Here is a 14,288-nt window from a genome sequence, read left to right as displayed (position 1 = left end):
GGCTACTTCTAACTGCAGAGTCTGTGCCGTATGAATAGTCCCCAGGTATCAGGCTGGATCCAGAAACTTTAACCAGTAAGTGGCATTGTGTAGCTCCATGCCAACATCAGTCCAAAAGTGACAAGTGGAGCTGAATATAAGCACCATCCATGCCCACTGACATCAGTTAATTTGTTTCCGCGCCTTCAGACACAGATCTTAAGCATCTCCTTAGTCTTTACAAGCTGTTTCTCATCACAAATTTACCTATGTGCCAGGGAAAATGTCACCTAAAAATACAAAGGGGTTCAAATTGTGTAGGGACTGTTGTAAACTATGAAGCACCCTTGTAAAGTGTGTCCTTGGTGCCTGGGATCGGAGCATGACTTCAAGGCCTGTGGTGAGTTTGCTCCTGATAAATCCAAAGGCTATTCAGAACAATGAGGCCGACTTTGTCACCAAGCACTCTCTTCCACGACCGGTTGAAGTCGAAAGAAGGGCCCTGTTTCTGCCCCCGATGTAATTCCTACAGTAGATCTTCGTTGTGGTTGAAGTCTTTGGGTGAGTCCAGAAAAAAATATAAGCAGTTGAAGTGGGAATTGGCCCCTTCTCTCCACTCAGAGAGTGCAAGGACGTTCAACTGGTCCACCTCCGCTCTGTCTGTTCCTCTTGAACCCGCATCAGGTACAGTGCTGATTCTGGTGCCGACTTTGGTTCCTGCGCCACTTTGTGCACCAATTCCTTTTGCATCGCCAGAGGAGGCGGATTTGCATCCCATTGTGGTATCAGACTCCGCGCAAAATCCACCTCAACCACATCCACGCCCATCTACAACCAGCAAACAACCTCCATGCATACCCCCAGATTCTGACACTGCCCATACCACTCGGTAGTGCTCCAACTTTACACAATCTTTTCGGCACTTACTCTGACAGTGACAAGTATGATGAAGGGGACGAATATATCCCACAATGAGAAGAAGAAAACTGGTATGAGGATCACCTAGTTGCCAGTGGTCTGGATACTACTCCAGATACTGGCCCTGCTATGGAGGAAAGCCATTATGCAAAAGGCGCCATAAGCTTTAGACCTACAACTCTCCACTATGGAGATGAAAACAAATATATTAACTGAGGTACTTAGACCAAGTCAGGCTTTCACTGATACCTGTTTGGGTACTTGGGTGGAATCATGTTCAGGCCGACCTGCTAATAGGCAGATTACTTGTCGTAATCGTCCTGCATTAGACGGCCCAGCCTTCCTTACACAACTTCCAACTCCAAGGAGTTTAATGGAACAAATGTCCACCAGTAAGGTCAGTCACAGCGCCTTCCCCGCCACCCTGCTTAAGTGTGAGCCCAAAAGAATAGAGGCATTTGGTAAGTGGATTTTCTCCTCTCGGAACCTTGCTGGCAGGTGAATGCGAGCTGTCTTCTAGACCTCTACTATGAAAGAATCAAGCGAAAACCGCCTGCCCTCTACGCACTGTTGCGTTTCCAAAATTGGATACTAAATTAATACATCCGTCTGAATATTTAAACTGATCAACATACATGTAATTAGTGAAACCACATAAACTTTTTGAGTTTCCCCAAAAATATATTTACTGTCATATCAGTCTTATCAAGCATATATTACAATGCATATAATTTGAGAACATAAGTTCATAGTTGAAAAAAATACATGTGATGTTTTACAACACATCAATATTGTGTTTATTTATCTAACAAGTTTTTGCCCTGCCCAATGCATTTCGGGCCGCTTGGCCCTTCTTCAGGGGCGATGCCTGAAATGACAGAAAAAAAAAATAAAGCTTTATCACTTAAGTGCACAAGGTTATTCAACCGCAAAGTTCATAGATTGCCACACTGATACATTCCTTTAATGAGTTCTAAAAAAAGATTCCTAATGAATCAAGTATATCCTCTAAACTGAACAGTTATGTACTGTGTACTCACTTGTTTGAATGAGAAAGAAAATGGCGCGATGATTTAACCAGAGAAGGAGGAACGTGTGTAAAAGACTTGTGTATTCACCTAGAAAAACAAAACGTATACCCTGAGTGAACTAAATGAGAATGTGGTAATCACCACAAAAACAGTCTCATTTATAAACAACAACTTAGAAAGATGAAACCACAAACTCACTAGAAAAGAGATGAGTTGCCCGGTTACGTGGTCATAGCCGTAACTGATCCAAAAACTGGTACATCCTGTCAGTTCATCTCTATTGAAAAAACTCCTACGTCGAACCTTAAGAAACACAAATGACGACCAACTTAAATAAACGAACAAACTACCACTGGTACCATGTTGTATTTCACCTTCACTTACAAATTCCTAAACTTATGTGTATAACAAAACCCAGAGAACACACCTTATGTGTACAGCGCTCTGCCGCAACCCACGACGATTCCTCTTGACTACTCTCACAACATGGTGTCAATTTAACCTGCAAGACAGTAATATCATCGTCAAACACCCAATGCGTGAAACCCACGAAACTAACTGTAATAGATATGAAAGCTCAAATACCTTTGGCTGCTCTAGTCAATAACTTCGTGATCCTGTCTTTCTCTGTATTCCCGTGGACGCACGTCTTCGGTATACGTAGATGTAAACGCCAAACTAAGTGCGACGGCTTATATGAATGGCGTGAAAAGGAATAAAAATGGAAAACAGACTACTACCAAAACCAAAGTGATAGGAATACTAAATGAGTTGAAGCGCCATCTTTGTGTGGTGTAGAGTACATGATAAAAAGATGTGGTGTGTTCGGTTTGTACAAGTTTACAGATTGAAATGAACATTCATTCTCATACATAAAAGTTCTGCGAAGGATATAATGCATATACAGTCCTCCAGCGTACTGGTCTGTGCAATAATCAAAGAAAACAAATTAAATCTACTCGATCATTGATCCCTTTGGGATCTTGTGTCTGTAATTTTCTTATCCAAAAAATTTCTCTTTGCAAAAGAGTTTTCGTGAGGCTTCTCCCGGGTGATGGAACTACTACTTCGAGGATCTGAAATTTCATCTGAGCAATAGTATGTCTATTTTTGTCCCAATGTACTGCCAAACTGCTGTTGGTGTTCTTATTACGAATTGTACTTTTATGCTCAGATATACAAGTCTTGATTTTTCTTTCTGTTTTGCCCACATACAACAGTCCGCAGGGGCACTTGATAGCGTATATCACATTCATCGTGTTACAATCCGCATTGATTCTAGTGGGAATGTTTTCTCCTGTATGTGGATGTTTCACTGTGTCAGACACGATCACATTATTACAGTGAACACAATTTTGACACTTTTTCATCCCTTTGTAGTTCACTGTTGTTGTTTCAGGATTAGGTTTCAATAACTCTTTTATGTTGCGTGACCTTTTGTATGCAAAAATCGGTTTGTTGATGAACAAGTCTTTGAAGTCACTCTCATTGCTGAGCAGTTCCCAGTGACGATTAATACTTCTCTTTATGTCCTGCGAACTGGTGGAGTATTTTGAAACAAATACCTGACGTTGAAGTTGCTGTTTAGTTTTACTGATCAACAAAGACTCCCTCGGTAGTCTTTCAGTCTTTTCTCTAGCTGTTTCTAGTACTTTGGATGGGTACCTTTTCGACACAAATTTGTTCATGATGGTTTTGATATTGGTCTGCAACGACTCTTCTTCCGAACAAATCCTTTTGGCTCTCAACATGAGTGAATATGGCAAATTGTCAATAAGATTCCTTGAGTGAAAACTATTGTAAGAAAGAGCTGTGTTTTTATCGGTTGCCTTATGATATACTTCAGTGTCCATGGAATCATCCCCCAATTTTACAAGTACATCCAGAAATGGGATAACTTTTTCATCAATGTTATGTGTAAATTGAATGTTCTCATCGTACGAATTCAGCTGGGATATTTTATGTTCCAACATCTGTCTTGAATTTTGCCATATGAGGAAGATGTCATCAATGTAACGACAATAAAGAATTGTATTATCCGTCCACTCTTTATCTATTGTCAAATACAAGTCTTCAAACCTTGCCATTTAGGTATTTGCGTAGGCTGGGGCCCCAGAAAAGCCCATTGAAGTACCTTTATTTTGTAGATAGTACACATTTTCCCACTTAAAATAACTGTGGTGAAGACTGAAATGTAACAGTTCTAATAGAAAGATTTTGTTGACTGGTAAATCCTCTTGTTTCAACAAGGCCCATTCTACTGCCTCTATTCCCGCAGAATGCGGGATAGAGGTGTATAGGGCCTTGACATCCAAAGTGCACAGCAACATACCTGGTTTCACTGTAACTTTCATGAGTTTCTGTAGAAAATGTGTTGTGTCTTTCATGTAAGAATACCATGACTGAACAAATGGTTGCAAAAATTGATCAATGAATTGCCCCAGAGGCTCGAAGATAGTGCCACATCCGGTGACGATGGGACGGAATGGTGGATTTTAAAGATTTTTATGGACTTTAGGCAGCATATATAGTCCTGGCTGCTTAGGAAATGAAACTGAAAGAAATTGTCGAGTTTTGTTGGTGATCCATTTCATCTCTTCTGCCTGATCAAGTATTTTATCTAAAGTTTCTTTTAATTCATAAATGGGATCTTGCTCCAATTTTAGCTAAGTGTGACTGTCCGATATATGTTCTGTGACTTTAGATTCATAGAATGTCCGATCCATAACAACAATAGCGCCACCCTTGTCAGCTTTTTGGATGTGTATCCTTGGATTTTCTGCTAGTTCCTTCAGTATATTTTTTTCATATTTGGAAAGATTCCAGTGACATTTTCTGGAAAAGCCAAAGGAAAACAAGGAGAGGTAAAGGAAGTCACAAAACCCAACCTGAGGAGCACGCGAGTGACCTAGTGATTAATATCTCAAACCAAAATTTGACAAGTCAACAGATCAAAGTTCTGAATAAAGGACTAAATTTTGTACCAACATATCAAACAAACCCACTGGAGATGGAAATTGATTTCTTTAAATTCATGAGAATCTTGCGTCTAAAATATTTCTTTTCCAATCTGACTGATCAAACCATAGAGTCGGATCCATCAGAATATTTAGAATTCAGACCCAAATCGACCTTTCAGGCACCTACATCCCATAAGATCCTGGATGCATTTGAAAATCTAGTACTGAAAGACCTGAAACAAATCAACACCACCAAAAAATGTCACTGGAATCTTTCCAAATATGAAAAAAATATACTGAAGGAACTAGCAGAAAATCCAAGGATACACATCCAAAAAGCTGACAAGGGTGGCGCTATTGTTGTTATGGATCGGACATTCTATGAATCTAAAGTCACAGAACATATATCGGACAGTCACACTTACCTAAAATTGGAGCAAGATCCCATTTATGAATTAAAAGAAACTTTAGATAAAATACTTGATCAGGCAGAAGAGATGAAATGGATCACCAACAAAACTCGACAATTTCTTTCAGTTTCATTTCCTAAGCAGCCAGGACTATATATGCTGCCTAAAGTCCATAAAAATCTTTCAAATCCACCATTCCGCCCCATCGTCACCGGATGTGGCACTATCTTCGAGCCTCTGGGGCAATTCATTGATCAATTTTTGCAACCATTTGTTCAGTCATGGTATTCTTACATTAAAGACACAACACATTTTCTACAGAAACTCATGAAAGTTACAGTGAAACCAGGTATGTTGCTGTGCACTTTGGATGTCAAGGCCCTATACACCTCTATCCCGCATTCTGCGGGAATAGAGGCAGTAGAATGGGCCTTGTTGAAACAAGAGGATTTACCAGTCAACAAAATCTTTCTATTAGAACTGTTACATTTCAGTCTTCACCACAGTTATTTTAAGTGGGAAAATGTGTACTATCTACAAAATAAAGGTACTTCGATGGGCTTTTCTGGGGCCCCAGCCTACGCAAATACCTATATGGCAAGGTTTGAAGACTTATATTTGACAATAGATAAAGAGTGGACGGATAATACAATTCTTTATTGTCGTTACATTGATGACATCTTCCTCATATGGCAAAATTCAAGACCGATGTTGGAACATAAAATATCCCAGCTGAATTCGTACGATGAGAACATTCAATTTACACATAACATTGATGAAAAAGTTATCCCATTTCTGGATGTACTTGTAAAATTGGGGGATGATTCCCTGGACACTGAAGTATATCATAAGGCAACAGATAAAAACACAGCTCTTTCTTACAATAGTTTTCACTCAAGGAATCTTATTGACAATTTGCCATATTCCCTCATGTTGAGAGCCAAAAGGATTTGTTCGGAAGAAGAGTCATTGCAGACCAATATCAAAACCATCATGAACAAATTTGTGTCGAAAAGGTACCCATCCAAAGTACTAGAAACAGCTAGAGAAAAGACTGAAAAACTACAGAGGGAGTCTTTGTTGATCAGTAAAACTAAACAGCAACTTCAACGTCAGGTATTTGTTTCAAAATACTCCACCAGTTCGCAGGACATAAAGAGAAGTATTAATCGTCACTGGGAACTGCTCAGCAATGAGAGTGACTTCAAAGACTTGTTCATCAACAAACCGATTTTTGCATACAAAACGTCACGCAACATAAAAGAGTTATTGAAACCTAATCCTGAAACAACAACAGTGAACTACAAAGGGATGAAAAAGTGTCAAAATTGTGTTCACTGTAATAATGTGATAGTGTCTGACACAGTGAAACATCCACATACAGGAGAAAACATTCCCACTAGAATCAATGCGGATTGTAACACGATGAATGTGATATACGCTATCAAGTGCCCCTGCGGACTGTTGTATGTGGGCAAAACAGAAAGAAAAATCAATACTCGTATATCTGAGCATAAAAGTACAATTCGTAATAAGAACACCAACAGCAGTTTGGCAGTACATTGGGACAAAAATAGACATACTATTGCTCAGATGAAATTTCAGATCCTCGAAGTAGTAGTTCCATCACCCGGGAGAAGCCTCACAAACTCTTTTGCAAAGAGAAATTTTTTGGATAAGAAAATTACAGACACAAGATCCCAAAGGGATCAATGATCGAGTAGATTTAATTTGTTTTCTTTGATTATTGCACAGACCAGTACGCTGGAGGACTGTATATGCATTATATCCTTCGCAGAACTTTTATGTATGAGAATGAATGTTCATTTCAATCTGTAATCTTGTACAAACCGAACACATCACATCTTTTTATCATGTACTCTACACCACACAAAGATGGCGCTTCAACTCATTTAGTATTCCTATCACTTTGGTTTTGGTAGTAGTCTGTTTTCCATTTTTATTCCTTTTCACGCCATTCATATAAGCCGTCGCACTTAGTTTGGCGTTTACATCTACGTACACCGAAGACGTGCGTCCACGGGAATACAGAGAAAAACAGGATCACGAAGTTATTGACTAGAGCAGCCAAAGGTATTTGAGCTTGCATATCTATTACAGTTAGTTTCGTGTGTTTCACGCATTGGGTGTTTGACGATGATATTACTGTCTTGCAGGTTAAATTGACACCATGTTGTGAGAGTAGTCAAGAGGAATCGTCGTGGGTTGCGGCAGAGCGCTGTACACATAAGGTGTGTTCTCTGGGTTTTGTTATACACATAAGTTTAGGAATTTGTAAGTGAAGGTGAAATACAACATGGTACCAGTGGTAGTTTGTTCGTTTATTTAAGTTGGTCGTCATTTGTGTTTCTTAAGGTTCGACGTAGGAGTTTTTTCAATAGAGATGAACTGACAGGATGTACCAGTTTTTGGATCAGTTACGGCTATGACCACGTAACCGGGCAACTCATCTCTTTTCTAGTGAGTTTGTGGTTTCATCTTTCTAAGTTGTTGTTTATAAATGAGACTGTTTTTGTGGTGATTACCACATTCTCATTTAGTTCACTCAGGGTATACGTTTTGTTTTTCTAGGTGAATACACAAGTCTTTTACACACGTTCCTCCTTTTCTGGTTAAATCATCGCGCCATTTTCTTTCTCATTCAAACAAGTGAGTACACAGTACATAACTGTTCAGTTTAGAGGATATACTTGATTCATTAGGAATCTTTTTTTAGAACTCATTAAAGGAATGTATCAGTGTGGCAATCTATGAACTTTGTGGTTGAATAACCTTGTGCACTTAAGTTATAAAGCTTTATTTGTTTTTTCTGTCATTTCAGGCATCGCCCCTGAAGAAGGGCCAAGCGGCCCGAAATGCATTGGGCAGGGTAAAAACTTGTTAGATAAATAAACACAATATTGATGTGTTGTAAAACATCACATGTATTTTTTTCAACTATGAACTTATGTTCTCAAATTATATGCATTGTAATATATGCTTGATAAAACTGATATGACAGTAAATATATTTTTTTGGAAACTCAAATAGTTTATGTTGTTTCACTAATTACATGTATGTTGATCAGTTTAAATATTCAGACGGATGTATTAATTTAGTATCCAATTTTGGAAACGCAACAGTGCCTAGAGGGCAGGCGGTTTTCGCTTGATTCTTTCATGGTTTAGTTTACAGGCGCAGTATGGACATTGCGTCTTCCTCCACAGCACGCGTGGTTTATTAATATCATAATATTGATTATTGAATGTGAAATTTGTTTAAAACAGGAGTGCCTCTCCAACTACTAATTGTTCTAGACCTCTACTCCCATGACCTTTAGAGCATTTTGGCACTAGTTTTACCGGCTGTCCCATACGGACTTCAGGCATGCCTTACTCAAGCTATTCAGAATGGTTGCAACGCTGCAAAATGTTTCATACGTTCTGATCTGGACATGAGACCGGCTGCTTAGTTCGAACATTGGGCACCGATGTGGCAGTTGATGAGTTTTACGGGCTTCTCCTGAAATGTCAAAGCATCTCTGATGTATATGCAGTTTGATGGCTCTCGCCTCTTTGGCGAGAAATTAGATTTTGCCCTGAAATTGTCTTAGGAGAGTAGGTCCACTGCACGTTCCTTGGGCCTTTCTGCCCCCACCCCAACTAGACCAATCAACCAACAATCTTGCCCTCTCCGTGTCTACAGTTGGGATTTTCAATTTTACCAGTGCCAGATCCCCCACCACCCCAGCAAGCCTTTCAGCCCTTTTATGGCCAAGGCCATGGCTTCCAAGGATAACCCCTGGACAGCAGGACAGCGTGCCGTTCAGTACTCTGTCCCTCCAGCATTCGCAAATGCAAAACTGCTACAGTTTGTACTTGCTGGTATAGAGCCACCATGTCAGGGCAAGATCCAGTATTTTCTCCAAGGGTGGTAGGCCATCTCTTCAAACAAATGGCTCCTGCAAATTGTACATCAGAGATATGCTCTCTTATTGTCTTCTACCCCGCTTCACCTTCCACCCCCATCAGGGTCGCTGACGGTGGACCATCTGTTCATCTTACAGCAGGAAGTGTAGGCCCTATTGGTAAAAGGGGCTCTAGAAAGGGTCTGGCGCATGAAATGGGAACTCATTATTTATCCCGCTACTTCCTGGTGCTGAAGAAGTATGGAGGTCTTTGTACTGTTTTAGATCTTCACCCTCTCAACGCCTTCCTGCTGAAGTACAAATTCAAGATGCCCACACTGTCCCAGGTCCTGTCTGTCCCAGACCCCAGAGACTAGATTGTGGTGTTGTACCTGCAGGATACTTTTTTCCATATCCATTCTGCTGGCCTACAGGCGCTACCTATGGTTCACAGTGGGCAGGAGAACTTTCCTTTTGCATTGCTCCCTTTTGGCCTCATCAGAGACCCTTGGGTGTTCACAAAAGTCATGGCAGTGGTTGCTGCTCAGCATCAAAGGTCTGTGTATGAGTCTTCCCTAACTTAAAACTGGCTGCTGAAAGCAGGCTTGTTCCATGCAGTCGTCAACCATTTCCAGACGATGGCAAACCTCTTAACATTGTTCAGGTTCACTATCAGTGTGTCGAAGTAACAGCCGACTTCTTTGTAGACACTCCTGTTCATCAGAGCTATTCTGGATATGGCATGATTTTATGGAATTCCTCCAGAGTGGAGAGTCCAGAATATTTGAGCTATGCTCCTGATGTTTCAGCCTCTGTCCTGGATCTCAGTGCGAACAACACAGATACTCCTGGGATTGTTGGTGTCCTGAATCCTGCTGGCCGAACATACTAGGTGGCATGTGCCAACACCACAGTGGGACCTCTAATTCCATTGGGCACAACATCAAAAGGATATGTTGAATTGTGTTCAGATTTCAAAGGTGATTGCAGAAGACCAGCAGTGGTGGCTATTGGATCGCAGGTGTGTTGGTGGCAGACTCCTCTCCTTACCTCAGCGAAGCTGCCAGCATACACAAATGCATCCTTACTGGTTTAAAGAGGCCCTCTGGGAGAGGTTGAGATCTGTCATGGTCACTCACATCGTAGGCCAGCGTTTGTCTTCTTCCTATCATGTACATGATCCAAAGGCCAGGTTGGGAGGGTGGGCATCAATACTTTCAGCAGTACAATGGGTTACTGAGTCATACGAGGCATGCAGTGATCACCAGAGGCCTGCATACCTATTCAGTGAAGTGCACTCAACTGCTGGGACCTTACCCAACTGCATATGACTCAATGCTGCATAGACTTCAATAGAGCCACAGGCCCCCAATGTTGGAACATTCTGGAAACAGTTGTGCAAGATTTGGAAAGTCTCGCCGGCTATTTTAGATCCAGAAGGTAAAAAATACCCCTTCCTTTGGACCACACCCTTACAAGGCAATCGGAACACTTCCTGCGAGGACTGTTTTTCCTTACATGCAGCAACGTCGACAGATTCTCCTGGTCTTCAGCTTCGCCGGAGTTCCCCGGTTATCCTGCTGGCTGCATAGACTAGCAGCAGTTCATGTGAAGACAAAAAGGCAAGATAAAAACAAGTTAATTGCAACTTACCTGCATTAGCATGCGCATGAATGGCAATAATTTAAAGACTGGTCCTGTACAGTTGGGTGCTTGCACATTTTAACTCGTAGCACGTCTTGTTTTCAACCCATTGTCTTAGTGGGTTCAGGAGGTGAATGCAGAGCCAAGCTGGAATGCTTAGGACTCTGAAAAAAAGTATCAGTACTGACAACGACAGTCCTAAGGACCGTAGAGAATATTATTCGGTGACTTGCGCTTTTTGCACCAGTCTGCACAATTTGGTTTAGAGAGTTTGTTGGTGATTTGCACTTCTAGCAGCAACCTATTAAATAGCAAAGGCTGCCAGGGTATACAAGTAAAGGTACGAATGTATTTTATTGAGGGTAGGGCAATGTACAGCTCTATTAAAATAATCTGTAGTGTTTTACATGGTGACGCATAGTGTAACCTTACACATACTCACAAGATCAGAAGTCCTCTCCAGTGAAAGAGGCACACTGTATGATCAACTCAAGTCCTGCTTGCCATGACAGCAGTGGTTGGCTGTTTCTTATTTTGTCCCTTTCCCCTAATCCTTTCGGTGTTCTTCCAGAGAGACCGGTTTGTTACTCCATCAGTTGAGCATCAGTGGGAGTGAAAGAGACATTCCGTTGCATTGCTCCTGCTGGGCTAGTTATCACACGTATGTAGATGGTCCATTTACCTTGGGCTCGTGACAAGATCTGCGACCTCTGGTCTCCGAAGGAGAATCAACTCCACATCAGTATGTTGTAATTAAGGGCTTTTCGATTGGCGCTGAAAGCATTCATTCCCGCCATCAGAGCAAGGATCATGCTGGGACTTATGGACAACACTTCTGTATTGTGGTACTGCAACAAGTAAGATTCAGTCTTGGGTCCTGTGCCACAAAGTTCTGCGCCTCTGGAAGTTGCTGGACTGACGGGGAATTTCGCTGGTGGTGAAGGAGCCTCTAAACGCCAGAATGAACAACTCAGTCACCTATGTTTAGCGGACCACGAGTTGCAGTTACATCCGGAGGTGGCTCTTGGGGTCTTCCATTACTGACGAGAACCCTGGCTCAGTCTTTTCACCACCACCGAGAACGCTCAACATCAGCACTTTGGCATTTTAAAGTTCCCAAGAATGTTTTTTTCTCGGAGGTGCATTCTCCGAGAATCCTGTATGCCTTCCTGCCTCTGCCTCTTCCCACCCAGCGTTCTGAAAAAGATTTGGAACTACCGGTCCCAAGTCTTTCTAGTGGCACCAGATTGAGATAGAAGAGTGTGGTTTCTGGAACTCATGGCCATGAGCAACTGTCCTCTGATCGAGCTCCTGCTTCCGGAAGATCTTCCATTGCAGCGGCAGGGCAGGACCTTCCACCTGGGCTCACACAATTTGATCTTTGTCTGGAGATTGAGTGGTAGCCGATGATCTCTTGTGACCTTTCTCCTGAAGTTATTGATATCATTCTGACGGTGAGGTGTCAAGCTACAAAATTGGTGTTTGTCAATCATTGGGACAAATTTGTGACTTGGTGTGGGACCTGATGAATTGACCTCCTACAAGCAAACTGGTCTGACATTTGGTGTTTGTTTTACCCCTGGCGTAGCAAGGACTAACTTTTGACACTATTATGGGTGTTTTTGTCAGGTCTTTAACCGTTTTTTACAGTTGCCAGATCAGCCTTCCCTATTTGAATTACTTTTTGAGATTTGTGATAGGTTTGCAACATGTTTTTCCATCTAAACCTTCTGTAATACCTTAGTGGGAATTGAACGTAGTTCTGTAACTGTTAACACCAATATTCAAAGTAGCTATATGCATGTGTTGAGAAATAATATCACTTTAATTAGTACTGCGTTCTCTTTGGTCTCTCTGATCACACTCAATCAGGGTCCAGATTGTTCTTCATCCTGCCAGGCTTAGATTTCACGCTAGAGGAAGTAGATTCCCAGAGTGATGCCTCCATATAGGGTTTTGTATTTGTTCAACTTTCGTAGATAATGCAATGTTTAAGTCTCAAAATATAAAAGGTAGTGGTCAGGAGAAAAATTTTGAAATATATTAAAACGTAAACACCACATTCAGGAATCCACCATGACATGAATCCAAATGGTTTACTAGGAGGAAAAGCAAAAGTCAGCTAAAGAGCACAAAAGGTAGGTATGACTATACAGATGATACTAGATTTAATATTTAAAAATTGTGAATCTTATTCCTTTATTTAAAAATGAACTACTGTTTAGATATACATGTCTTTCACACCTATAAAGTTGTAATAGTAATTATTTTCTTAGTGCTAGTGGTGTTGCTTCACGAATAATGTACATGGACGAGATTGATGGGCAGAAAGTGAAAACCACAGTTCCATACTGAGAGACTACTGCACGCTTTGTAACAGACAGGGCCGAAGCATGCTCCACTGACAGCAAGGTGCTTGTGTGGCTCACTGAAAAATCGATTGCGGCCTCCACAGAATGCCTTTTCACCATTCAGTAGTCCAACCCTTATTTTGCAGCATGTGGTTCACTGAGATGGCTGTAAACAAGCTTTACTTTATGAATCTGCTACATGTACAGTCTGCCAACTGTCCATTTAAAATAAATGACTCTAAAGAGAGACTTTCGACGAGGTGGTCATTTTAGACCAAACCCTGCCAAAGTGATGTTTTTTTTTTTAATTTAATTTAATTTCACAAAAAATGTTTTTATGTAGAGGGGGGAGTTAGTGCTGAAATATGTTTGTGAAATATACCCTAAAACGCAGTGCAAATGCTTTAAAAAGGCTACTATTGTAGTAAATTAATTGTCAAATACAGAAAAACGTGTTTCTTTATTTTGTCTCGAATTTTAAATTTGCACTTTTTCACTACCCACTGACTGCCTCCTCTTCCATCACTACTTACCCACCATAACTCTCTTACTTTCCGTTTTTACTGTCATGTACTGTGTTTTAATATACTTTGGTTACCACTTCAATTGATCAGAAGTGTGGGACAGGATTCCTGTGCGATCAGATGCTTACATCTAACTTCTATAATTTGTGTTTTGGAGTCATTTTAAAACAAACTTTCATCCTTTGCACCAACTCTCACCCTGCTTGCAGTTCACTAAATAATCAGCCTGATTTACCTATTTTGTTTGTTTCCAAGGTGCACAGTTGGGAACTGTTGTTTCCCTTCCATTATCTGGTTTAATTTGCTACCACATGGATTGGATCTACGTGTTTTACATATTTGGTAAGTTTGCAGTGATGTTTCTTCTATATCTTAATGTTATGTTATGTTAATGTTATGTTAAAAGCATTTATTAAGCGCGCTTACACCAAACTGTTTCATGGCGCTGATGTGTATTACATGATATCATGAAGTACATGATAGAGAAATTTCGTATGGAGAAATAGGAATATGATTGTTCATTTTACTGTGTGTAATAAATACTGAGACATTTCAGAATTTTAG

General features: G+C 40.8%; 1 protein-coding gene across 2 annotated transcripts in view; it reads left to right on the top strand.

The window, feature by feature from the left end:
- SLC17A5 (solute carrier family 17 member 5) overlaps positions 1 to 14,288 on the top strand; it is a 402,583-nt gene that overhangs the window by 163,373 nt on the left and 224,922 nt on the right. For both annotated transcript variants that reach the window (XM_086926504.1, XM_086926505.1), the window contains exon 5: positions 13,980 to 14,066. In XM_086926504.1, the coding sequence (XP_086782630.1) occupies positions 13,980 to 14,066 (87 nt within the window). The remainder of the gene's footprint in view (positions 1 to 13,979; positions 14,067 to 14,288) is intronic.

This window comes from Lissotriton vulgaris, chromosome 6, assembly GCF_964263255.1.
Source record: "Lissotriton vulgaris chromosome 6, aLisVul1.2, whole genome shotgun sequence".
Classification (NCBI taxonomy): Eukaryota; Metazoa; Chordata; class Amphibia; order Caudata; family Salamandridae; genus Lissotriton; species Lissotriton vulgaris.
Note: the sequence above shows the minus strand (reverse complement) of the source record. Positions and strands in the feature narration are given on the sequence as shown.